Consider the following 27818-nt stretch of genomic DNA (forward strand, 5'->3'; position numbering starts at 1 on the left):
AGAAATAACCCAAATGCTTTTCAGGTTCATGTGATCTGGGAAAATGTTAGTATTACAGCTAGCTTAGGTTCATTATTTTAATTAAACAGACATACCTTCAGAGTTATCAGCATTAAACATAACACAATAAACAACTTTTATTCTACTTCAGCTTACTAGTCAAATTCATGTTATCTCAGCTGCAAACCTTGTCGATCAGCCAAAGAAAAAAAAAAACAACAGTGTGATGGCTTAGTTTGTCTAACGTTTCATGAAGTTTTCAGGGGTAATCTACACATAATTAATTGTCAGGAGCAAAGGATTTAGACAGATGTAGGTGAGATGAGTTTGTAGATGAACGCTTCAGCAACAATTACATTTTATGGGATATGGACTTAAAAATAGCTTCCAAAATCTTTTCGGTAACTTGAAACCTTAGAGTTTTGCTAAGTTAAGTTAAATGATGGGAATTTACTGAATGTCTAGATTATTTCCAAATAAGATAAAATACTGAAACATTAATTGCTAAACAAGTCTAAGTTTACCTACTTTTGACCTCATTACAGAGGAACTAAAGATATTTAGGTCTGTTAATAGACATATTTTATGCCACACTGAAAAGCATGTTTCTAAAGATTATAAAGATATTCACAAAATTTGTGAAGCCACAGAATGCTAATATAAAAGACAGTTTACAACTGCTTCTTAGTTTTCACTAGAAATTAAGGCTTCTAAGGGTTAAGAATTACAATTAATATATGTAATTAAAGCTACTAGAAATATTAAGGGAAAAAATTCTGTATGTAAAGAAAGTAGGATGTGTATTTGGTAAGAAGAAGTATAAAGAATGAAGATGCATTTTTGTTAAGGGAAAAGAAAATAAGCTTGTACTAAAGTAAAAATGGTATAGAAATTTGAGAGAGAGAGAATTTTACCTCATGTAGTCAAGTTGGCAAAAGTTAAATTATTACAAGGGTTTTAAATTAAGCTTTAACATCAATAATGTCCTTATGTAAAACTGGAACTTAATTTTCTTTTACCTGCTAAAAGGACAAAGTTTTCTTGGACTTTCAGTAACAGATTGTGAAAGTTTCTTTACCTTTTAAGTAATCTGCAAATATTTTGTGTCTTACCAAGATAATTTACTGTGCTTCATGTTACCTTTACCATCAGGTCTTGATTACTTAAGTAAACCTAGTCTTCTCAATATTAAAAAAGCTAAGTTTTGCTCAGAACTATGTAACCTTCTACATTTACCTCTGATGTCTTTAATTGTCACTTTAGTCAAATAGATAATTAAGTATTGTTTCATAGTGACCTATGATCCTATCTGACAAAGTGTCCAAATCTTTTGATATTTTTGGCAAACTACCCAAAATCAAATCCTAAAAGAAGTCTGTTTGACCTCAAATTAACTGTTAGATTTCCCAGAGGCCCCTGGAAAAATCTCAAAGGATTTGTCACTCTCCTTATAAAAAGAGAGAGGTTAAACTAATTAGGTTTATTTGATTTGTTAAATTGCATGGGAAGCATTGTCAAATAAGTGATGTTAAAACTTCTTTGATTATATTTATTTGGATATATGTTATTAATACACATGTCCTAGAAATTGTGTAAAATTTCTGGGAGCCTGATATGTCCTGGCATAAAATGTTGTGTTATCAAAATTGAGGCTCACACTAAAAGGACTGAATGTGAGGATCAAGACAGTGCCCTGGCTGACTTTCATGCAAAGGTAGCAGCAAGAGAATCTATACAGATTGCAGCACATGTGAATGAAGTCCATTCTGCTTCTGCAAAAATAACCCCTCATTGCCAGACTTTTGCCATCCTGATGTCCTTGTAACATGGCAATTGTCTGCTTCTGAATCACAGAAATTAAGAGGAGTGAACAATGGCAGTAAATTAAACAACATTCATGGCTTATGGAAAACTCAAAATGGTCACTTGGTTCTTCCTGGCTCCCTGGAAAACCCCATTTTTTCAGTTTTTGCATTCCTTCACCTACCACTGTGCATTTAAGATGACTCAACTTATGAATAGATATTGGTGGAGAGACTTCTATAAAATTGCAAAAACAGGGGCAAGCCCCATGGCCAAGTGGTTAAGTTTGCACACTTCACTTTGGCAGCCCAGGATTCATCAGTTCAGATCCTGGGCACAGACCTATGCAGCACTCATCAAGCCATGCTGTGGCAGCATCCCACAAGGAAGAACTAGAATGACCAGACTCAGGTCAGCATCATGGTGGAGTGAACTTGCCCGGGACTCTCTCCCCTCCAACCTATAACAATAAGGGGCAACCATACTCCAACAGAAGACATCCTAACAACACAAAAACCTCAGAGAGACACACAGCCACGTGATGGAGGGCGGAGAGGCTGGAGCCCCCCTCAGAGGAGCTGGAACGGGATCAGAAAGAACTTCACTCCCTCCTGGAAAGACTGCCATCATGACCATGGGAGGATCCATGAGGGAAGGAGTGGGGGAAGGGTTGCTCATTCACAGGATCACCCAGGACTCCCACGGGCCCTTGGAGCCTAGAGGGAAGCCCTCTAATGGGGTGAAAACGGTTGGTGGGGTGACCGCACCAAGCAAAGGCCCCAGGAGACCAGATAGCAAGAGCTGATAGAGAAAACCCCAAGAGCACGCAGGAGAAAGCCCCCTTTCCCCGCCTGCCCCAGGCCACTCCGCTCCCTGGGATCTCGGCTGAAGGCAGAGGGCTCAGAATACACGGCTCTTGACCCCCACCCAGTGGTGATAGGCTGTAACTGCAACCAAATAATAGAATGAGAAAGAGCCGACCTTCCAACATCAGACACTACATCAAATCTCCAGACCAGAGAGAAAACGACGAGCGCCCAGAACTCAGTCCTGAGGACACAGAAATATGTAAGCTAAACAACAATGAATTCAAAATAGCTATCATCAACAAACTCAGTGAGGGAAAAGAGAACGTAGAGAAACAATTCAACGAGTTCAGGAGCTACTTCACAAAAGAGACTGAAACTATAAAGAAGAATCAATCAGAAATACTAGAGATGAAAGACACAGTGGAAGAGATAAAACAAAATGTGGAGTCTCTGAATGCTCGAGTGGACACCATAGAGGAGCGAATCAGCATAATCAAAGATAGACATTGAAATGCCCCAGACAGAGGAGGAGAGAGAACTAAGAGTGAAAAGAAATGAAGAAAGTCTCCGAGAAATATCCGACTCAATGAGGAAATGCAACATAAGAATTATAGATATTCAAGAGGGAGAAGAGAAGAAGAATGGAGCAGAAACCATGTTCAAAGAAATAAGAGCAGAGAACTTACCAAATCTAGGGAAAGAGAGGGAAATATGTGTGGAAGAAGCTTCCAGATCTCCTAGATTTCTCAATGTAAAAAGACCTACTGCAAGGCATATAGTAGTAAAAATGGCAAAAATGAATGACAAAGAAAGAATACTCAGGGCAGCAAGGTAGAAGAAAATAACCTACAAAGGAACCGCTATCAGGCTTTCAGCAGGTTTCTCTGCAGAAACCTTACAAGCTAGGAGAGAATGGAATGACATATTCAAAACTTTAAAAGACAAGAATCGTCAACCGAGAATACTCTATCCAGCAAAAATATCCTTCAGATATGAGGGAGAAATTGAATCCTTTCCAGACAAACGAAAGCTAAGCGACTTTGTAGCCACAAGACCTCCACTACAAGAAATCCTCAAGAAGGCCCTCATACCTGAAAAAAGAAAAAAAGGGAGAAAGAGGTCACAAAACACAGAGTAAGAAGATAAACAGACAAAGTCAGAATAGGATAGCAATACTCAACTTTCAAATATTCCCTTTAGCATTAGGCTAAAGGGAAGGAAAACACCAAAACCAAAGACGATCTCGTCACTTTAACCACAAACTCACAACACAAGTTGGAATAAGATGTGAGTAAAACAACTCAGGCGGGGAGGAGGAAAGGGACTAAGTAGGTTTAGACTATTCTAGTCAGAAAATGGACTATCTTATACACGAGATTCTGAATACAAACTTCAGGGTAGCCACTAAACAAAAAAGCAAAACAGAGACACAAAAAATAAATAAGGAAAAAACAAAGAAACACATCATAAAAAACTACATAACTCAATAGGTAGACCAAAACACACAGGACTAGAAACAAAGGAAATGCAGGAAAACCGGAAAACGAGTGATATAATGATAGCATTAAGCCCACATACATCAATAATAACCCTAAACATAAATGGATTGAATTCTCCAATAAAAAGACACAGAGTGGTGAGACGGATTAAAGAACAAGAGCCAACAATTTGTTGCCTCCAGGAAACACGTCTCAGCTCCAATGACAATCACAGGCTCAGAGTGAAGGGGTGGAAGACAATACTCCAAGCTAATGGCAGACAAAGTAGACTTCAAGATAAGGCAGGTAAAGAGAGACAAAGAGGGGCAGAATATAACAATCAAAGGGACACTCCATCAAGAAGAAATAATGCTTATAAATATCTATGCACCCAACACAGGAGCACCAAAGTTCATAAAGCAACTATTAACAAACCTAAAAGAAGATATTAAAAATAACACAATAATAGTAGGGGACCTCAACACCCCACTCACATCAATGGACAGATCATCCAGACAGAAAATCAGCAAGGAAACAGTGGAATTAAATGAAAAGCTAAAACAGTTGGACTTAATAGACATATATAGAACACTCCATCCAAAAACAGCAGAATACACATTCTTCTCAAGTGCACACGGAACATTCTCAAGGATAGACCATATGTTGGGAAACAAGGCAAGCCTCAATAAATTTAAGCAAATTGAAATAATGATAAGCATCTTTTCCAATCATAATGCTATAAAGCTAGAAATTAATTGCAAGAAAAAAGCTGAGAAAGGGACAAAGATGTGGAGACTAAACAATATGCTATTGAAAAAGCAATGGATCACTGAAGAAATTAAAGAAGAAAACAAAAAATATCTGGAGACAAATGAAAATGATAACATGCCATATCAACTCATATGGGATACAGCAAAAGCTGTATTAAGAGGGAAATTCATCGCAATACAGGCACATCTTAACAAACAAGAAAAATACCAAATCAGCAATCTTAAACTACACCTAACTGAATTAGAGAAAGAAGAACAAAGTCCAAAGTCAGCAGAAGGAGAGAAATAATAAAAATCAGATGAGAAGTAAATGCTATTGAAACAAAAAAGTCAGTAGAAAAGATCAATGAAACAAAGAGCCTGTTCTTTGAGAAGATAAATAAAATTGACAAACCCCCTGCCAGACTTACAAAGAAAAACAGAGAGAAAGCTCAGATAAACAAAATCAGAAATGAAAGAGGAGAAATAACAAGAGACTCCACAGAAATACAACAAATTATAAGAGAATACTACAAAAAACTATATGCCAACATAATGGATAACCTAGAGGAAATGGATAAATTCTTAGACTCTTACAACCTCCCAAAGCTGAGTCAAGAAGAAACAGACAATCTGAATAGACCAATCACAAGGAAAGAGATTGAAACAGCAATCAAAAGCATCCCAAAGAATAAAACTCCAGGGCCAGACAGCTTTCCTGGGGAATTTCACCAAACTTTCAGAGAAGATTTAATACCTATCTTTCTCAAGCTATTCCAAAAAATTAAGGAAGATGGGACACTTCCTAACACATTCTATGAGGCCAACATCATGCTGATACCAAAGTCTGACAAGGACAGCACAAAAAAAAAGAACTACAGGCCAATATTGCTGATGAACCCAGATGCAAAAACCCTCAACAAAATTTTGGCAACCCGAGTTCAGCAATACATCATGATCAACTGGAATTCATACCAGGGAAAGAGGGATGGTTCAACATCCACAGATCAATCAATGTGATACACCACATCAACAAACTGAGGAATAAAAACCACATGATCAGCTCAATAGATGCAGAGAAAGCATTTGACAAGATGCAACAGCCATTTATGATAAAAACTCTTAACAAAATGGGGACAGAAGGAAATTACCTCAACATAATAAAGGTTATATATGACAAACCCACAGCCAACATCATACTCAATGGGCAAAAACTGAGCACCAACCCTCTGAGAACAGGAACAAGACAAGGATGCCCACTATCACCACTCTTATTCAACATAGTATTGGAGGTTTGGGCCAGAGCAATTAGGCAAGAGAAAGGAATAAAAGGAATCCAAATAGGGAAGGAAGAAGTGAAAGTCTCACTGTTTGCAGACGATATGATCTTATATATAGAAAACCCCAAAAAAATCCATCAGAAAACTAATAGAAATAATTAACAACTACAGTAAAGTTGCAGGGTACAGAATCAACTTACAAAAATCAGTTGCTTTTCTGTACTCCAATAACAAACTTACAGACAGAGAACTCAAGAATACAATTCTATTTGCAATCACAGCTAAAAGAATAAAGTACCTAGGAATAAATTTAACCAAGGAGGTGAAGGACTTATACAATGAAAACTCTAAGACATTATTGAAAGAAATTGATAATGACATAAAGATATGGAAAGAGATTCCTTGCTCATGGATTGGAAGAATAAACATAGTTAAAATGTCCATACTACCTAAAGCAATCTACAGATTCAACGCAATCCCAATCAGAATCCCAATGACATTCTTCACAGAAATAGAGCAAAGAATCCTAAAATTCACATGGGGCAACCAAAGACCCCGAGTTGCTAAGGCAATCCTGAGAAAAAAGAACAAAGTTGGAGTTATCACAATCCATGACTTCGAAATGTACTACAAAGCCATAGTGATCAAAATGGCATGGTACTGGTACAAAAACAGGCAGACAGATCAATGGAACAGAATTGAAAGCCCAGAAATAAAACCACACATCTACAGACAGCTAATCTTCGATAAAGCTGCCAAGAATATACAATGGAGAAAAGACAGTCTCTTCAATAAATGGTGTTGGGAAAACTGGACAGCCACATGCGAAAGAATGAAGGTAGACCACTATCTCACAATATACACAAAAATAAACTCAAAATGGATCAAAGACTTGAAGATAAGTCTGAAACTATAAAACTCCTGGAAGATAAATATAGGTAGTACACTCTTTGACATCAAACTAAAAAGGATCTTTTCGAATACCATGTCCTCTCAGACAAGGGAAACAAAGAAAAAATAAACAAGTGAGAGTTCGTCAGACTAAAGAGCTTCTGCAAGGCAAAAGAAATAGAATCAAAACAAAGAGACAACCTACCAACTGGGTGAAACAATTTGCAAATCATACATCTGACAAGGGGTTAATCTCCATAATATATAAGGAACTCACACAACTGAACAATGAAAAAACAAACAACCCTATCAAAAAATGGGCAGAGGAGATGAACAGACATTTTTCCAAAGAAGATATACAGATGGCTAGTAAACACATGAAAAGATGTTCAACATCATTAATCATCAGGGAAATGCAAATCAAAACTATACTAAGATACCACCTTACGTCTGTTAAAATGGCTATAATCACTAAGACTAAAAATAACAAATGTTGGAGAGGGTGAGGAGAGAAGGGAACCCTCATACACTGCTGGTGGGAATGCAAACTGGCGCAGCCACTATGGTAAACAGTATGGAGATTCCTCAAAAGACTAAAAATAGAACTACCATATGACCCAGCCATCCCACTACTGGATATCTACCCAAACAATTTGAAAACAATCCAAAGTAACATATGCACCCCTGTGTTCACTGCAGCACTATTCACAATAGCCAAGACATGGATGCAACCCAAGCGCCCATCGACTGATGAATGGATAAAGAAGATGTGGTGTATAAATACAACGGGATACCACTCGGCCAGAAAAAAAAGACAAATTCATCCCATTTGCAATAACATGGATGGACCTAGAGGGAATTGTGCTAAGCGAAATAAGCCAGACTGAGAAAGACAAACACCAGATGATTTCACTCGTATGTGGAATATGAGCAAACACATGGACAAAGAAAACAGTTCAGTGGTTACCAGGGGAAGGGGGGTGGGGGTGGGCACAAGGGGTGAAGGGAAGCACTTATGTGGTGACAGAAAAGAAATAATGTACAGGGGCCGGCCCGGTGGCGCAGCAGTTAAGTTTACATGTTCCACTTCGGTGGCCCAGGGTTCACCAGTTCGGATCCCGGGTGCGGACATGGCACCGCTTGGCAAGCCATGCTGTGGCAGGCATCCCACATATAAATTAGAGGAAGATGGGCATGCATGTTAGCTCAGGGCCTGTCTTCCTCAGCAAAAAGAGGAGGATTGGCAGCAGTTAGCTCAGGGCTAATCTTCCTCAAAAAAAAAAAAAAGAAAGAAAGAATGTACAACTGAAATCTTGCATTGATGTAAACTATTATGAACTCAATAAAAAAAATAGTTAAAAAAAAACAAAACAACTAGAATGACCTGCAACTAGGACATACAACTATGTATTGGGGCTTTGGGGAGAAAAAAAAAGAGGAAGATTGGCAACATATGTTAGCTCAGGGTCAATCTTCCTCACCAAAAAAAAAAAAGAAAAAAAGTATACCTTTAAAAAAAATTGCAAAAACAGTTTACCAGCAATGTCTGATCTCCCAAGCCCATAATCCTGAAAAAACGATTTTTGTCCCCAAAGGACTCAAACCTCCTCCCTCTGGACCCTTTGAACACCTACAGCTGGACTTCATTCAACTGTCACTTAGTACAGGTTATCAAGATATTCTTGGTATTGTATGCATGTTTCCTGGATGGGTTGAAGCATTCCCCTACCACAAGGCTGATGCCCCTGCAGTGGCAAAGAAACTGTTAGCAAATGTTTCCCACTCGTGGTATACTTTCCACAATCTCCAGTGACTAAGGCACCCACTTCCCTGGGCAAATCATACAAGCTTTAAAGAAAACTTTGCGAACTTCTTGGAGTTATCACTGTCCCCGTCACCCTCAATCACCAGGCAAGGTCGAGAAAACTAATGGGGTCCTCAAACTTAAAATTTCGAAACTTGCCACTGTTGATCCCTTGTTGTCTCATGCTAGTAGGACTGACTACTCTAAGTCTTTACTATCTTACGCTAGAGCCCATCAGCAGCAGGTTAAAGAAGCTTCCCTGGATCCCAATACATTTGATCCTGTGGTCACAGTCTAGAGCCCGGGGCCTGGGTATTCTGGAAGCATCATGAGAGGAAGACAGCCCTTGGGGACCATTGAAAGGGCCTTTCCAAGTGCTCCTGACCACTGACACTCCTGCAGAACCAGAAGGCACTGAGCCTTGGGCACACATCTCACAGCTAAAAAAGGCTCCACCTGACATCTGGTCCTGTACAAAGGCTGGAGACCTTGGAATCAAATTGACGAAGAAGAGAAACACCTGACATTGAGGTGGACCGCTTCCAGCCAAGAGGACGGATCAAGACAACACTTTAACTAAACATAAAACCCTTTCTTCTTTTCTTTCTTTCTTTTCTTTACTCTGGTGTTGTGCTGGAAAGAAAATGCCACCAACTGTATCTCTCAGGCCATTGCAAAGGGGATATAACTTCTGGAATTTAGAAGAACTTTTTATTTCAAGCTAGAAGAAAACCTAATGGACCCCTGGCTTGAATGGGCAAATGCAAAAGTTCCTGCAAATGCATCCATTCACAGTGCCACCTTACTGGAGGCGGTTTGTGTCCCGATAGGACTATCTCTGTGGTGGTGATCATCCTCCTCGCACCTATGAAGGCCTAGATGGCTGTCACAGAGCTGGGCAACGCCTCTTAGGCCATCTAACTGTGCCCTAAGTGTTCTGGAAAGGACCTATCAGGAGGCCTGCATGATTCAGGACCTGCTTCCTGTGGCAGGGCCCTCCTCCCTGGTTAGGAGTAAATACAAACGAGGCCATGATCAGGAACTTCTCCTTAACTCAAAAATATTGCTGAAGCCACTGCTAAAGGAAGAGCCACCCAACAAAAATCCCTTGACTCTCTGGCCAAAGTTGTTCTTGATAATAGGACAGCCCTTGATTGTCTTTTAGCTGAGCAAGGAGGGGTCTGTGCTGTGGCCAACACCACCTGCTGTACCTGGATCAACACTCCTGGTAAGCTGAAACTCAGACAAGATCACTGAGCAAGCTGCTTGGCTTACAAGGGCGACCCCTTCAATGGGGTCTTTGATCCATTGGGGTCTGGGGACCATGGCTCTGAAGTGCATTCCAAACATTGGGAATTATCCTGCTTATTATAATTAGAATAATCTCCCTGGTGCATTGTATCCTCTCAAACTCTAAATACACGTTCACATCTGCTGACCACCAGGCAAATGATCTCCCTAAGACTGGAACGTCAGAGAAGGAGCAAAGAGAGTGACCGGCTGAAAGTCCTAAACCTGAGGCCATGACCTGTGAGCACCACAGGGACTAAGCCAAGACATCCCGACCTGTGACTGTCACACACAGGGTCGGAAAAAGCCACGAGAACTACAGAGCGGTTGCTGAGAGTGGCACTAATGCCTCCATTTTTTATCACATCTCTCAGTTAGACTGAGAGTTTTGATCAAAGGGGGAATTGTTAAAGAAGAAACAACAGGCCCCAAATTGAGCCATTTGCCCCAACGACAGCCAACCAATACAGCAGACTTCATGACAGTTTCAGTCTATCCCAGGAATGTGACCTTGTTAACAGTCAATCTGAAATTTCCTGATTGGCGCTAGTGTGGAATCGGCCTTCACTCCTGCCTTCACCCCAAAAGATGTTCTGGCCTGAACCAATCCTTTCTTCTCTTTTGCTAATAACTTCCTTACCCCACCCTCCTTCTGCCTACAAAAACCTTCCGTTTTGTACAACTCTTCAGAGTGCCCTGCTATTTGCTAGACAGGATGCTGCCAGATTCATGAATCGTTGAATAATGCCAATAAGATCTGCAAGTTTACCCAGTTGAAATTTTTAACAGGGAGTGCATCTGGAATGCAGAGGATTCACAAGGCCTCATATTACTCCCACGTCCAGTAAAAGTGATGGTCTCGAGTTGGGTTACCTGGAAGCACCTGAGACAGGCATCTGGGAGCACAGGGCTTATTGAGGGCGTGCCCTTCGAGAAAAACCTACAAGGGAGGGAATTAGGATAGGGAAGTGGAAAGAGCTGAGCATGCACATGGACATCCAGCTCTGGAACATAAACTATGCCATAGATTTGACCCCCCTCCCCGAGGCAAGGGCACTAACCTTTTGTACCCTCTATCACCTGTTTGGGAGTGACTAACTTTTCAAGGTAGCCGAAGGTAACCCTCCAGAGAAGGGGCAGCTATGGAGCAGTTAAAAGGCAATTCTCAGAGCAGCAGGGGCCGGGTGTGCCGAACAAGGAACAGAGCATCTACCGGAATCAACAGGAAACTGCAACAACCCAATAAAAACGTGTCCTCTCCTGGAAGAAACTGGTAGAAACAGATTGAAACTGTAGACGTGAGGATAAATGATAAGGCAGATTTTTGGAAGCCAATGGTATGGGATTCTGAGCACAGGTGAAGATTCTGGCTTTGAACAAAAGGGACCCTTTATCTTCTGAAACTAGAGGGCATGAAATCCATGTAAAATTAGAGGTTTTATGCAAATATGTAAGCAAACATGAAGAAATTCAAAATTCACCTAAATTTTATTGATAGCCTACTATGAATACATGCCTGGGGGGTCTTAGGGATTGGAAAAGTAGGAGTATAAAAGACAGGTCCCCGATCTGATGGAACTTAATGTCTGGTAAACCATCAGTGATAAAACAGTATAAGGACCGTGGAGCAGAGGAGGTGGGGATCAGGGAAGCCTTCCTGAGGAAGTGTTAGCTTTGACGCTGGCGGGGGGAGCGTTCTAGGCAGAGCAGAAGTGATAGCACACATGAATGGGTGGACAAGACAGAGAACACAGCACACTGAAGAACTGAAAGAAGTTCTGGGCTGGGGGTGGCAGCAAAAGACAAGGCAGAGTGATAGCTACAAGCCAGATACCAGCACAAGTGGAAACCAGCAAGGGGTTTCAGAGTACATACATGCTCGGATGCTCAGTCTCAAGAGGTAAATGGGGCTACTGCGTCCAAAACTGAAGGACTTTAAGGCTTGAAGGCCTCAATCTTCTCAGCAAAAGGTAAAGCCATCTGCTCAAGGCACTTGAGAAAAATGACAAAGGCTTAAATGGCAAAGAAATGGGAGGTGGAGTAGCTGAGAGCCCAAACTGATATGAAAACCTGGAATTTGTTACAGCATCAATCTGCACATTTGTGTGCTATTCTCCAACAGAACTCAGCCTGGTCAATATTCCCTGAATATGTATTTATTGAACACCTATTTCAAGCCGGTCACAACACCCAGGAAGATGCACCATGGGATGGATCCAGGGTTGGTAATCTGAAGGCTGGATGCAGTGGTAGGACAGGAAGGCAAAGGCGTTGAACATGCTGACTGTCTGAGCACAGGCTCCCCATGACCAGGAAACGAGTAAGCCCAAGGATGCAGATACACTAGGAGAGAAACGTAGGTGCCAAGGGAACAGAGGCTGTGAAGCTAAAATCAGGGAGAAATGAGGAAATTGCTGAAAAGAACCAAGGAGGGAGTTGAGGACAAGGAAGTTAAGAGGTTATGTTAGTGAAAGTTAAGAGATTGTGTTAGTGAAAGTTGAAGATGTTAACCAGACTTATTGTGGTGATCACTTAGGAACATATACAAATATCGAATCATCACATTGTCCACCTGAAACTAATATAATGTTATATGTCAATTACACTTCAATTAAAAAAAAGGTTGTACTGGTGAGTTTTAAGATTTTGAAGTGGAAGGTGAAAAGCAATATAGAGTTTAATACAAAGCACTGAACTGAGTTCAGGAAACGAGGCATCCTACAGGACTCCGGAGTCACAGTGGAACAGAACGTGAGCCAGGTGCCCAGATTCTCAGTGAGGCTGCAAGATCAGGGCAAGGAGGCCAAAAGATGTCAACCGACGTGGTGCAGTACCTCCCTTCTGTACTTTGAGATGCCAGCACGACACCCTAGGAGAAATGTTTAGCTGGAGACCTTTCAAAATTAAGAAGTTGGCTAGAAAATAGCCACAAATCTTATGTTGTATTCTGGCAAAAAGTCAGAGGCTATCTCAACTGGGATAAAGGATCCAGAGATCCCTTTGTTAGCTCCTGGACTTAAAATTTTAGTTTACAGTTGTTATTCAGTAGAACAATAGAGAACCAAAGACTCTGAGTAGAGTTTTCGTTTTGGTTAGGTTTTGGTAATTCTAGACCCAAAACATAAAGTTTAATGACTGAATCACTCCTTTTGTCCATTGAAAATTCTTACATAACACTTCACTTATTAAAATCAATGAATTAATGGAAGAAATAGTTCAGCCAACAATCTGTTTTTATGATCTACACTTCATAAAAATTATCCTGATCCCTGATTAAATTCAATTTTTTACCTTCTTTTCTGCAAAGCCAAAAGTATTCTATCATTGAGCAATCCTGACCTACAAAGTGATGGCACAATGAGACTGTCCCTGTGCATCGTCACGGGCACTGAGCAGCACCTCAGGAATCAGAACACTCCCTCAAGTGCAAAGACCACAACTGATACCACAGAGTGACTGAGGTTAACGCAGTGAATCTTAGCTAAGGGTATCATCGAAGACACAGTCAAAATTGACTGTAGTGGAGCCATTTTAAAATGGAGTCGGAGCTGCCTTTCCAGAGAAACTGCTTTACTGTCTTGAATCTTGGACTGGGCCAAACCTTTGGACTGGGCCAAAATGGCAACTGTTTTATAAGCCATTGTTTGAGAAGTCAGCAGGAGAACAGACACCCTGATTAGAAAGACTGAGAATTGTGGACTTTCTTGATGCGGGGTCGGTGAGCCAAGGAGTAGAAAGAAAGATTTCTGGGACTCTCAAGGTCTGGCAGTAGTGCTCTTTTATTTAGAGAATAGTGTGCAATAGCATGGGGACAGGACCCACGGGCAGTCAGAGCTGCTGCTGCAAACATGGGTTGAGAGTAGGGCTAAATGTAAGGCATAGGTATGTGAGTTATCTCTTTACAAGACAAAGGAAAGAATATGTAAAAAAGTTGTTAAAATGGTATCAGTGCTGGTAGGGTCTGGTTATTGGGTGGTCCTATAACTTTTAGATAAGAACCAAACTGGATTAAGTAAATGTCAGAAGCCACCACCTTAAATATTATCTTCAGCTAAAGACAAAGGAGGATGTTGGGGGGGAATCAGTTACATGAGGTTACCAGACAGTAAACAACTTAAGTCCTTGCCTTCCCCATTAAGGGTTTCCATAGACAAGGCCAGCCCCCCTTCCTCCTGGTGCAGAGAGGGAGACACCCCCGCAGATGGAGACTTCCTTCACAAATGTAAATGTCTCTCATCAAAGGGCAAGCAAATTCCACTCCTCAGAGCCTCCTTCCCATCTGCAGTTTTTAAAAGTAACCAGCCTAAAATAATCCTCATCATTTCTGAAGATAGACTCAATAGTCAATGTTTTGCTAAGGTTCACTCTCTGCCTCCAACTTCAATTAAATCTCTTTGTAATACAACCTCCCTTCTTTGCCTTTAAAAATCCCTCACTTTTCTCCCTCGTGAGACACTATTTGGGTTTCTACCTACCTCTGTGCTCCCTGAATTGCAATTCTTGAGACCTCAAATAAACTTTTTGCTTCTCTTGCAGTATATGCCTCTTGTTGACAATATCAATGAAACAAAATCAAATTTTAAAAATTGAGTAAAGAGGTCGATATTTAAAATTATCATTTCTTGAATGGTATCTTAAGCAAAATAGGTAAATCAAAGAGCTCGGACATTAATGGATTTGATACCATTGATGCTTTGGTGTTCCTTTGTGCCTTTTTTGATACTTATCTCTAAAACTAGCACACTAACAGCACTAAATTTAAGATTTTTTTATTTATAAATTATCATAATCAGTAAGCATATATTATACTTTACGTATAATCATATATAATAATGTATATATTCATATTTAAAATATTTGTAATTTTTTACAAGTACGTAAATACTTAGTAATTTCTAATTTTTTACAAACAGGTCAGTTTTGAATCCTTAATCTCTTGGTTTTAAATCAAGATATCAGTGGTAGTAGAACTTCTGTTGTATATAGAACTTGGATTGAAAACGCTAACGAACCGACATTTTCGTCCATTCTTCCTATTAGGCAAATAAATATTGCTTTTCCTGGCTCTTAAATGCGGCCTTCCTTAACAGAGCCGGATTTTGTTTTCCTGCGCTCCGATGGAAAATCAGTCTGGAGTTTGGGGAAAACGACACTGATTCCCGCCGGGGGCCGGCTCCTGGGAAGCGCTTCCGCAGCTGCTCAGTAGGTGTTTGTGGAGAAACCAGCGAATACAGGAGCAACAACAGAACGTGCAGGTATTTAGGGAAAATTGAAAGCACACGCCAGGATCACCATTCCCCCTGTGCCGGGGACGGAACCACGCCCGACTTGTCTCGGCACCTAATGCCGGGCGGCGAGCCGGGGGCCAGCCCCTCGGCCGCCTCCCCTTTTCCTCTCAAACGTCCTCCCAGCCGGGCCGCGGCGCGGGCGCTCCGGGACGCCCAGGGCCCGCCGTTCCGACGAGCCCAGCGACCGCAGGCCCCCGCGCATGCTCCCTGGCTCGACCGGGGCCACGCCGGGTCCGCCAGAGTGAGAATCCACTTCTCCACATCTTGGAGGTGACCCAGGAAGAGTCGGCGCAGAAACACTAGTTCCTCCTCCGAGGGGGCGCCACAAAACCCGGAAAAACCCTTCCCGATCCGCTCCGCCGGCGTGCGCGCGGCCCCAGGCATGCGCAGTGGGCTCCCTGGCCGCGGCGGCGGCGGCGTCGTTCCCCAGAGCCGGAAGGTCCCGGTGCCTCAGGCGGGCGGCCGGTCACCTGCGGGGTCATGTCGGCGCAGGGGGACTGCGAGTTCCTGGTGCAGCGCGCCCGGGAGCTGGTGCAGCAGGACCTGTGGGCGGCCAAGGCTTGGCTCATCACGGCGCGCAGCCTCTACCCCGCCGACTTCAACATCCAGGTGAGGCCGCGCCGCTGCTCCCCGCCGGCCGCCGGCCTGCTGCCCGCGGGCCGCGCCGGGGCGGGCGGGGCGGCGGGGGCCGCTGCGGGGGGCCGGCGGCCGTTGGTCCAGCGCCCGCTGCTTTCGGGGCGCTCTCCCCCCGATCCCGGGAGCGAGGGCTGTGAGCGAGCCGAGGGTCGCGCTGCGCAGCCGTGGTGCTGTGTCCGCAGGTGATGCCTGCCTCCGGGCCCTCCTCCCGCGGGCGGGGCGGGGGGCGGCGGCGGGCTCGGGGGCCGGGGCCTGGGGGTCAGGGGGCTGGGAGCCGGGGACTGGGGGCCGGGGGCGGGGTCCCGGGGTCGGGAGGCGGGGGCCGGGCCGGGCGGCGTCCTGACGGCTGCGCGTCCGCGTTGCAGTACGAGATGTACACCATCGAGCGGAACGCCGAGCGCACCGCCACGGCCGGGAGGCTGCTCTACGACATGTGAGTGCGGCGGCGCTGGGCTGCCTCGGCCTGGGGTCGGGGGGCCGGGGGGCCTGGGGGCCTGGGGGCCGGGGGTCCGCCTGGAGCTCTGGGCCTGGAGCCGCCTCGGCGGGAGTCCAGGCTGCTAGCTGCTGACACGGGTTCTGCAGAGAAATCGTCGCCTTCTGCTTTGCCGTGAAAGTGTCTTATCCGACCGTTTACGTGGGGACTGGTGCATGCCGTCTGCCGGAGTTCAGACGGGACTGAAGCGGAGAGTGACGAGCGGAAGCCCCGCCACACTCGGAGCGGAGTATCCGCACTCGGAGCGGAGTGTCCACACTCGGAGCGCAGTGTCCGCGCTCGGAGTGCAGTGTCCACACTCGGAGCGGAGTATCCGCGCTCGGAGTGCAGTGTCCACACTCGGAGCGGAGTATCCGCGCTCGGAGTGCAGTGTCCACACTCGGAGCGCAGTGTCCGCGCTCGGAGTGCAGTGTCCACACTCGGAGCCGAGTATCCGCACTCGGAGTGGAGTGTCCACACTCGGAGTGCAGTGTCGCTGGTGTGCACGCTCACACGGCGCGCGCAGGCCTCGTGGGCGGGATCGCGCTCCGTGACCGCTCTTTTATTGGGGAGATTTAGGTAGTTTCTAGTTATTTGAAATTAGAGTGTCAGCAAGCCACTTTGCACCCATGTTTTAGTGTTTTCTGTAGAATGGATTCTTAGATGTAGATTTTCAGTCAAGGACTATGCCCATTTTGAATTTTGGTACACTATCAATTACTCTCCAAAAAATACTATTCCAATTTATATTTCCACTAATGTTGTATAAGAGTGCCTCTTTTCTTTGCTAACTTTCGATATTATCAGTCTTTCAGTTTTAAATTTTTGCCAGTGTGGTAGGAGAAAGTGGCATCTTGCTATTTTTTAAAGATTTGTGTTCATTCATTTATAGGACTGAGTATCTTTTCAAATGTTCTCTGTGGTTGTTTGTATTTTTTCTGTTACTTGCTTTTGCCCGTGTTTTGTGTAGTTTTTCCTTTGTTTCTTTCTCTTTTTTTGTTGAGGAAGATTAGCCCTGAGCTAACATCTGCTGCCAATCCTCCTCTTTTTTACTGAGGAGGACTGGCCCTGAGCTAACACCCATGCCCATCTTCCTCTACTGTATCTGTGGGACACCTGCCGCAGCATGGCTTGATAAGCAGTGCCATGTCTGCACCCCGGATCCAAACCAGTGAACCCCGGGCTGCTCCAGCTGATCGTACACACTTAACTGCTGCGCCACCGGCCAGACCCAGTAGTTTTTTCTTTCTATTGCTATTCAGGATTATTTTATCTGTCATCGTCGCTTGTCTTTTCACTTATAAAAAACTTAAAAGACTTTTGTGACTTCCCTTATTTTTCTTAATTAGTTTTTATTTTTATATCTTTATTTTGTTTTGTTTTGGTGTATCTACATATTTACTTAGAATAAAGAAAAATGTGTTTTCTTTCAAATGCTAATGTTCTTACTTTCTTCTTCAGATGCTATATAGAATCTGACATTTTAATGTAATGCATTCATTTTAAAAATAGGTTTGTGAATTTCCCAGATCAGCCGGTGGTGTGGAGAGAAATCAGCATTATTACGTCAGCATTAAGGAACGATTCACAGGATAAACAAACCCAATTTTTAAGAAGTAAGAATGGGGTGATAACCTAATGGTGTATAAATTACCATTTCTGGAATACCAAGTTCTATATAATAATTTCACCAAAAAGTCACATCTGTGGTATTGGTACCCATATGTGTGTTTTGTTCTTGGCCAATGAAGTCTGTACAAATAATGTCACTTGGTCCCTTGAGCATTTGCTTAGAACCCCTTAAACTTCCTGAAAGGATGTAGATTTATCAGTTAATGCAGGGAACTAAATATATTTTTAACAGATTTTACAGTAATCAGCAACTGTAGGTTAGGCAGAGTTGCACAAAACAAGAGACAAACTTTTAGTAATTTATGACCTTTCTCATTAATCTTCACTCTGTGTTGGTTGCTATTAGTCAACCCAAGATTTCGAATTCTGGATAAAAAATAAAGTAGACGGTTTAGGTCATTTCAGCTTAAACAAGAGCGTGCTTTTTATCTCAGCAAGCTACATGCTCTGTTGTGACCCTTTGCATACATCATTCTTGTCTTCTGGATCCAATAAGGCCTCCAAATGTTTTATGGTCACTCAGCGAACATCTTCTGCCCAATACTGTCTGACCCAAAAGCCTCAGGTTGTAGCTGAAACCCAATGACAGTGGTTCTTCATGTAATGTTTACTGTTTTCTACTTGAAAATGTGTTGCTTCCACTTTTGCTTCTGCGTTTTCTTCTCAAAGAAACTTTTGAAGTGCCACATGTTGTGTACAGGTTTATTCGAAACTCTTCCTGGCCGGGTCCAGTGCGAAATGTTGCTGAAGGTTACAGAACAATGCTTCAACACCCTGGAACGATCAGAAATGTTGCTTCTGCTTTTGAGACGCTTCCCTGAAACGGTGGTGCAACATGGGGTAGGATTTGATCCTTTCCTTTTCTAAAGAGGCAGTGAAATTGAGCAACAGATTGATCAGCGTGGTTAGGAGCTGCAGCGTGTAGTATTCTGAGGAGCACTGGATAAGACTGAACTTAGGTCAAGGAATCTTTGTCGGTAAAGCTGAAAGGACGTCACTGTTATCAAACTTTATAAATTTCCAGTAGAAGTTGTCTTAGTGTAAGGAAACAGCCACCAAGCTTTGACAGTGCTATTTGTTTGCAATGTTGTAAAGTACAGTTTTAAAAAATAATCTTATTCCGTTGTAGTCAGCGTTGCATTTTGAGAGCCATAGTTTATAGTCTTAACAGACGTTTTTCATGTGCTTCTGCTATGTGGACGCGGTTTTCCTCTCCTCCCGCCCTTTCCTTATAACCGTAATAATTATGAGTGCTACTGGCAGGCATTGGTGATTGTGAGCTGTCTCCTTTCATACTCCCCAGATCTTTTGAGGTAGGTAGTACTTTACAGATCAAGAAACTGAGTCTTAAACATGTTAGTACCTTCCTATGGCCAGTAAGAGGGAGAGTCAGGGTTCAAACCATTAACTATTCAAATTCTGTTGCGTATTCTTTCCCACTCCGTTTTTCTGGCTTCTGGCCCCAGTTAACCTTCTCTATACCTCCCTGTATTGGTTCCCTGTGGCTGCTGTAACAAAGTACCGGAAACTGGGTGGTTTAAAACAACAAAAATTTGTTCTCTCACAGTTCTGGTAGCTAGAAGTCCAAAAGCAAGGTGTGGGCAGGCCCACGCTCCCTCTGAAGGCTCTGGGGAGGGGTGCTGCCTACCTCTTCCCAGCTTCTGGTGGTCACCAACAGCCTTTGTCAGTCCTTGGCTAGCTGCGTTATCCCCATTTCTGCCTCCTGTTTGCACATGGCCTTCCTTGTGTGTCTGTGTCCCTGTGTCTCTACATGACCTTCTTATGAGGACAGCAGTCATTGGATTTACAGCCCACCCTAATCCACTATGACCACGTCTTAACTAATTGCATCTACAAAGACCTTCTTTTTTATAAGATAAAATATATATAAGGTCATATTCTGAGGTTGTGACAGGACATGAATTTTGGGGGGACACTGTTTAACCCAGTACACTCCTTGATCATTACTCAGACTTTTAATTTTCTCTGTTTTGTGATCTTTCACATTGTTCCACCCCCGGCCCCATTCATCCCCAGGTGGTTTCAAGGAAGGTCATGCAGACAGCTTGGTGGATTTTGATCAGCCGACTTTCCCCTATGCTAGGGCATTACTAATGGAAAGGTGTTCTGAAAACAGACAGTTCTGTCCAGCCTGGCCTAGTCCTGGTGGCTGCTGGCAACTCTCGAAAGTGATAAATTTTGTCTACATTGTACATCTTGACGTAGAGTGTAAAACTAGTTTCCACGTTGCTTAGAAGATCTCTACATTTCTGCTGTCACTCTGTCTCTAGTTCCAGTGTTTCTTTTAAGTTTCTTAGACATTTTGTTAGTGTTTTAATTTTACTAATTCAAAGGAGAATAACCAAGACAAAGTAGTGTGTGGTCAGGTGAATTTGAGGTTCCCTTCTGGGCTCTGTTGCTGATGGGTTCTTTTTTTCCTAGTCTTTAAAATGAGAATATTTGTTCCTTGGGGAAGTTGGAATATACAAACTATGTCATAAATATAAAAAATACCCTATTTCTTCATGTATTTCTGACACCTTAAGCTGTAACACATTTAAATGATTAATTGTATTTTGATACAGGTTGGCCTTGGGGAGGCACTGTTAGAGGCTGAAACTATTGAAGAACAAGACTCTCCTGTTAACTGCTTTAGAAAATTATTTGGTAAGAAAAATTATGTTTTGTGTTAATTCTTTATTATCCCAGTAAGTCGACTATACTGGGATAAGTATCATTTCAGGGATAAGGTTGTTTGTGGAAAGCAAAGGAACTTTTCATATTACGGAATTTAAATCCTTGTTTATTTTTTCCACTGCACAAAGCATTTTAAACAATTTCTCAATTTTTATTGTATAATATTCGATACCTCCAAAAGAATGCATGTAGACCATGTATTTAGTGTGTCAACATGTACGGATGTATGTTAGTAGTAAGTATGAAGCATAATAGTAAACAAGCATCTGAATTACCACCCGACATGGGAACTGGACTCCGACCCAGAGGTGGGATTTGCCTGCGTGTTTCCTTGCTGACTCCATCCACTGGCGTCCCTCTGCACTGCAGTTTTAAATAAATACGCCATAAGGGATTTTTTCCCTATGTATTTTGGATAATACATTAAATGAACTCCAAAATAAATTTTGTTTTTGCCAGAACCCTAGGGCAGATAGATAAGTGGTTTTCTCTTATTTTTCCTCTTCAACAGTTTGTGACGTCCTTCCTCTAATAATTAACAACCATGATGTTCGATTGCCTGCCAACTTATTATATAAGTACTTGACCAAAGCAGCTGAATTTTATATCAATTATGTCACGAGGTCAACTCAAATAGAGAATCAGCATCAAGGTAAGTGGGAATATCCTGCAATTTTATTAGACAGATTTTAGTAAAGTTGCAAACTCAGAAATTCCTTATCATTCTGATTGTTCTCCTCTGGATACATACCAGTTTGGTAGTGTTTCTAAAAGATAGTCCCTAGAAAAAAAATACTACACTTAAGAGATGAGTCTTTTCTGGAACCACTTTTACCCCTTGATCAGAACATTCAACTTGCTGGACCGTAACATCAGTGCACTGAGCTTCGCCCATGTACCACAGCTCAACAGTCACTTCCTCCTGGTACCAGTGGCCAGCTGTGGGTCCTTGAACAAACACACGTGTTGAGATTCTGTGCTCTTGCATTTTGAATGGGGAGTTTGACTTTCTCTTTCTCTATCAAGTTCCACGTAAATAGTAAGTAGTAATGTTAATTGTAGGCTACTTTTTTCTCATATCTCAGGTGCCCAAGAAACATCTGATTTAATGTCACCTAGCAAACGTAGCTCTCAGAAGTACATAATAGAAGGACTGACTGAAAAATCGTCCCAGATTGTGGACCCTTGGGAGAGGTTGTTTAAGATTTTGAATGTCGTTGGAGTGAGATGTGAATGGCAGATGGATAAAGGAAGACGGTAAAAAATTGTTCATTTCCAGGATTGCCTAACAAATCTTTTGATAGCATAATCTCAGGTCCTAAAAAACAAAAACCCTTTTTTTTAAAAGCATATAATGTATACACACTTCTCTTTGGGCAAATTTTCAACACTCCGTATCGATGTAGAAGGGGGTGGATTTTCACGTCTTAAAAGATTCCCAGCGGAAGTGTGCACTCTGAAGGTGGAGTTGCGCTTGAAGCACTCCTTGGCGTTCTGAGGAAAGAGAAGCTACTTGGCATGTTTGTGTCCTGAAATCTTGGTCTGATCCCTGCCCTAATTCAGAAGGGGAATTTGCATCCGTATGCAGACAGTAAAGAATAATTTACATGCCAAGAGCTTCATTTGGTAAATGTAATGTTTCCATTGGGGCTTTTTTCTAGACCTTTTGCTGACAAGCCCAGAGTAATTAAATAATTTTTATCATCCTTCATCTTTCAGAAGCTATAGTGACATTTTGCATAGAATGAAGGATCTCTGCAGATACATGAACAATTTTGATAATGAAGCTCATGCAAAGTATAGAAACCAAGTGGTTTATTCCACTATGTTGGTCTTCTTTAAGAATGCATTCCAGTATGTCAACAGCATACAACCATCTCTCTTCCAAGGTTGGTTTAAGAATTTTAGGGTGTCCCACAGTACTGGCCTCAGCTGGGAGGGTGAGGACAGTGAAAATGTCTACCTCAGCATTGTTCTGGAGCCACATAACGGTGGAGTGATGCCAGTGCTTTTTTCAGTTGTTGAGGGTTTTTATGTAAGTATGTTTTCATTAAAAATTTCCGTATCAAAGGATGTAGTGGTACGTCAAAACTAAGTACAGATAGTTGATGCCTGTATTTTGAAAACTCAGCAGACGTAACCACATATTGAAGTAGATTTCACAAAGACTTTGCAATAGACAAAGGTTTTTTTTAAATAATATATATGCTTGTAATTCTAGAAAACTTGAAAAACAGAAGAATAAGAGGGTGAAGTCAGCCACAATCCTTCCAGTATAACACAGCTCTCATTTTTGTGTATTGCTTTATCATCTTTCATACATTTAAATTTGTTTGTAGTTCATAACCATAATGTATGTTTAATTCATAGTCTTACTTTTTTGGTAATTTTATAATTTGTGATCATTGTAAAAAATTTATAGATACGTAAGAACTAATTCAAAGAAGGAACTTTCACTTGTAATCCACTGAGACAGAACTTTTATTAACAATTTGATGTCTATCTGTATGGTCTTTTTTTCTATACAGTCTTTTTGTATACTTGTTTGTTTACCTAATTGGGACCACACTGAACATATTTTTTAGTGACCTATAATTTCATATGACAGTTAAGTAAACGTCCACCTGATGTTAAGTATTCTTTTTCTTGCTGCGTTTTTAAATGTTGGTGTTTTCCCCATCTATAGGTCCCAATGCCCCAAGCCAAGTTCCACTGGTTCTTCTTGAGGATGTATCAAATGTGTATGGTGATGTAGAAATTGATCGTAATAAACACATACACAAAAAGAGGAAACTAGCTGAGGGAAGAGAAAAAACCATGGTAATCTTTTCAGATATAGTTGTTAACAGATTATATGTTTATGATTTGCTAGAAATGAAACTGTAGAACATGGCTTTGAAGCTAAATTGATAAAACTAAGTTGTCTTAATTATGAAATATAATTACTGTATAATCAGTGGTTCTCAATAGAAGTGATTTTGCCCCCTAAGGACATTCGGCAGTGTCCGAGGACGTTTTTGATGGTCGTAGCTCAGTGGAAGGGGTTGCTATTACTATCTAGTGTGTGGAGGCCGGGGATGCTGCTAAGCATGCTATAGTGCACAGGAGAGCCCACAACAAAGAGTGATCCAGCCCACGAGGTGGGCATGCCGAGGTGGAGAAACCCACTCTAAGTGATCTGTACCTTTTTTGACTGAATGGCATCAGTTATATTTAAAAAGCAAAGCCAGACGAGCTCCACTGGATGTCTAGAGCAGGGTGCCATGGCAAATGCTGGCCTTAGAATGCAAAGTGCCTAGGTGTTCAGGGTAGGAAGTAATCAGAACCCAAGGGGAGATGTTGGAAAGGTTTCGTGAAGGAGGTCAGTGTTTGAAATCGGCCTTGAAAGATATATAGGGTTTTGTCATTTGGAATTAGTAGGTAGATTTTGTCTAGAGGGGACAGTTTGCTCAAGGATGCAAGAGGCCAGAGAATTTGAAGAATTTGGCCCGGCAGTAGGCCTTGCAGGACAGTGATTTCTAAACTTTTTGAAGCAGAGGAATCCTTTCTTTCAATAAAATCTTTAGTGGAGGCCCAATGTGTAACACGAAAGTGGAGATACTCTAGGTTAGGAGTCAGCCAAGTTTTTCTGTAAAGGGCCAGGTAATAAATATTTTAGGCTTTACAGGCCATACAGCCTCTGTTGCAACTCTTCAGCTCTGCTGTTACAGTGTAGAAATAGCCGTGGGCAGTGGTCAACAAGTGACATGCTTGTCTTCCAACAGAAGGTTATTTACAGAAACAGGATTTGGCCTGCAGGTCATTTTGCTGACCCCTGCTCTAGTTGAGATGCCGAGGGGAGCCTGGAGTCTCAGCCCCTTTTTGTCCTCTCCCCCCTCTTGCCTTCAGTCCCCTTACCCCCTCTGCTTCAGTCCTTGAGTAACATTTCACTAGACCCTGGCGCACAGAGAGCTGTGCCTTGAGATCAGTTCAGTCTGACATGTCTTTTAGACTGTGTGATAGTGATCAGAGCAGGGAAGATGTGGCTACTCTGAATGCTTGCGAGGTTATTAACACTTTCAATAAAATAGTTTGTTTCTTCCCATGGAAAAATGCACCCATGCACAATTTTGCAGGTAATTTCAGAGGTGACAGATGCTTTGACATCCGACCATGAACCCAGGGTGGAGAACCCCCTGTGCTGACCAGGCTTTCCTGGATGCCCTCTGACTGCGGTTAGAAAAAGGTCACTGAGGCTGCTGGGAGGCGACTCCGGCCTGACATTCCCAGTGGGGTAGCCCTGGTTAGCTTTCCCTTCTGGTTTCACAGGGTGTGTGGTTTATCTAGGTGCTTCACATTAACACCACAGACACTTCTTCCCATGTAGATAATAGGTTGTACGTTCCTGGTTTTAGCTAAAAGCAGTGGCATGTCCCCATATAATTCAATGTCTGTGACATAGCCCCATCATCTGTTTCTCGGTCTCTCACTCTCCTCCCCATTGAAGCCATCACTGTCTCCTATATCGTTGGCGGCGTCATCTTGTCTCTCCACTTTCACTCTGCTGCCTGCAGTCTCCTCTACCCAGCAGCCTGAATGATCTTGTTAGTACATCTTACTAGATTGGAAGTGGACCTGATGCCATAGGACACCTGACAGATGGGGTTTGATTGTGAAAGGGGTCTGGCTGTGTCATTACTGAGGGCGGGTGAGAACATGGAAGCAAATTGGGTGGGGCAGCGTCAAGGAAGAGCAGGAGGATAGCAAACTGAAAGTGGGGGAGAAAGGTGGGTGGCAGGAGGGAGGTGCTTACTGTTTCTGAGAGTAGCCTGAGGAATGAAGCTTTTAGCTAAAGGTTTAGACGTCTTTTTAAATAATCTTAGTGGGGCAGAAATTTCAGGGAGAATTTAATTTGGGTTATTGAATTAGTTAAATGATGTAGTGGAATAAAAGATTCAAGAAATTCTCAGCAGGATATAACTAAGTGGAGCTGTTTTGCCTTGACTGTTTTTTTTGGCATTTGCAATAGTTACTTTTCTCTGAGGCCCTCTCGTTTCTTTGGCGTTATATTACTTGGCATGAGGAGCAAGGAAAGTAGAAATCTTTCTTGTGAAGTACAGAGGGCGTTAGTAGATAAGTGCAGACAAACATAATTCCCAACTGGACACCTTGCACAGGGGGGAGGAGGGGTGGCCGCTGGAGGGGTTGTGCACAGGGAACCAAAGATAAGTACGGTCACTTCTCCACATTATTTCTTAGGGGAGCCAAGCTTTAATTTATTCCTCTACATGCCAAGCTATTATTTGGAAACAAATAATGCCACATATTTGAGGAAAAAATAAACTATAAAACAGCTCTCATTATAAAAATCTAATTTTGGGCTTTTATAAAATTGATGTATTTTAAATTACTGGAAATTTTAACTCCGTAGTCTTTTTCTGAACCCAACGTGAACTTAGAATTTATCATCAGGAAAACATAAACTTAATTTTAAAAGTAAAAATTGGAGGCAAGCCCCATGGCATAGTGATTAAGTTCAGTGCACTTCGCTTCAATGGCCCAGGTTCGCAGGTTCGGATCCTGGGCACAGACCTATACTACTCATCAGCCATGCTGCAGTGGTGACCCACACATCAAGCAGAGGAGCATGGGCACAGCTGTTAGCTCAGGGCTAATCTTCCTCAAGCAAAAAAAAAAAAAAGTAAAAATTGAACTTGTGAGAGTGAAAAGATGAAAAATTTATGTTAAATTTTAAAGCTTGTTAAATTCAGAAAAGAGATTATGGGGCCAGCCCAGTGGCGCAGCCGTTGAGTGCGCACGTTCCACTTGGGCAGCCCAGGGATTGCTGGTTCGGATCCTGGGTGCGGACATGGCACAGCTTGGCATGCCATGCTGTGGTAGGTGTCCCACATGTGAAGTAGAGGAGGATGGGCACGATGTTCGCTCAGGGCCGATCTTCCTTGGCAAAAGGAGGAAGATTGGCAGCAGTTAGCTCAGGGGTAATCTTCCTCCAAAAAAAAAAAAAATTATCATAGTATCCTTTGATATAAAATCCATATAATAACCTGGATTGGCAGCAATAAATGTAATAATGTTCCAGCGTATGACTATATTTATAACTTTCCTCATGTTCTTCACATTCTCTGAGCAGAGTTCAGACGACGAAGACTGTTCGGCAAAAGGAAGGAATCGGCACATTGTCGTCAATAAGGCGGAGCTCGCTAATTCCATTGAGGTGTTAGAAAGCTTTAAACTGGCCAGAGAGAGCTGGGAGCTGCTCTCTTCCCTGGACTCCCTTGACAAGGGTAAGAATATGCTGTCTCATTAGTGCCATATTAGCATATAAAATCTTCAGGCTAAAACATCACTGTTCTCCTTGAAATGTCAGGTCACTTTGGCTCATTAAATTGATGACAGCAGTTCACACATTTTTTAGGATTCTTTTTTGTGTGGGATATCTAATCACTTATTAATATTGAAATAACCACTTATCTCTCAGCTCCTGGCTGAGGGTCTATTATAATCAGGGTTGGGGTGGAGTGTGAGAGAGAGTTTTTGGGTTTTCTTTTAAATATTTGTACTGCTGGACTTTTTTTTCTTGGTAGGTTGGTTTGTTTTGTGCTTTTAGTCTGTCCTACTGCTCTGTATCCTCCTTAAGCCACATGTAACTGAGAATACAAAAGGTAATGCTGTTTTTATCTGCATTAGCTCCATTGCCTGAAAAATTCAAAATCCAAACGCTCCAGAAAGCCCGTTTTCTTCTGAGCATAGACATAAAGCTAGAGGGCGTTTCACCTGTCTGTGTGAACTGTGCAGTGTTTCGGCATTACTTGGAATCACTAGCACTTTGCTAACCAGCGCATTTCTCCTCGACTCCGGAATTGAGGCGCCTTACCTTCCTCGTAGCCAGTGGACATTCACCCCCTGTCTGCTTCCATCGTAGCCCACACAGAGCCCTTGGTCAGATGTGTCATGTCATTTTGTCTAAGTAGATACAGCGTCATTCGGTT

General features: G+C 42.4%; 1 protein-coding gene across 8 annotated transcripts in view; it reads left to right on the forward strand.

Annotated features, from left to right (window-relative positions):
* The first annotated feature begins 14865 nt into the window (after window positions 1–14865).
* INTS10 (integrator complex subunit 10) overlaps window positions 14866–27818 on the forward strand; it is a 30134-nt gene continuing 17181 nt past the window's right edge. For 4 of the 8 annotated variants that reach the window (XR_011433351.1, XM_023630726.2, XM_023630727.2 and 1 more), the window contains exons 1-10: window positions 14866–16001; window positions 16394–16461; window positions 18013–18116; window positions 18833–18972; window positions 20718–20799; window positions 21341–21481; window positions 21915–22086; window positions 22549–22718; window positions 23516–23649; window positions 26960–27113. Coding sequence is in view for 7 of the 8 variants with exons in the window: in XM_023630726.2 (XP_023486494.1) it covers window positions 15873–16001; window positions 16394–16461; window positions 18013–18116; window positions 18833–18972; window positions 20718–20799; window positions 21341–21481; window positions 21915–22086; window positions 22549–22718; window positions 23516–23649; window positions 26960–27113 (1294 nt within the window). In the remaining variant the exon portion in view is untranslated. The remainder of the gene's footprint in view (window positions 16002–16393; window positions 16462–18012; window positions 18117–18832; window positions 18973–20717; window positions 20800–21340; window positions 21482–21914; window positions 22087–22548; window positions 22719–23515; window positions 23650–26959; window positions 27114–27818) is intronic. The other 4 variants (XM_070253317.1, XM_070253318.1, XM_070253320.1 and 1 more) reach the window with 1 other exon arrangement.

This window comes from Equus caballus, chromosome 27 (genome assembly GCF_041296265.1).
Source record: "Equus caballus isolate H_3958 breed thoroughbred chromosome 27, TB-T2T, whole genome shotgun sequence".
NCBI classification, from domain to species: domain Eukaryota; kingdom Metazoa; phylum Chordata; class Mammalia; order Perissodactyla; family Equidae; genus Equus; species Equus caballus.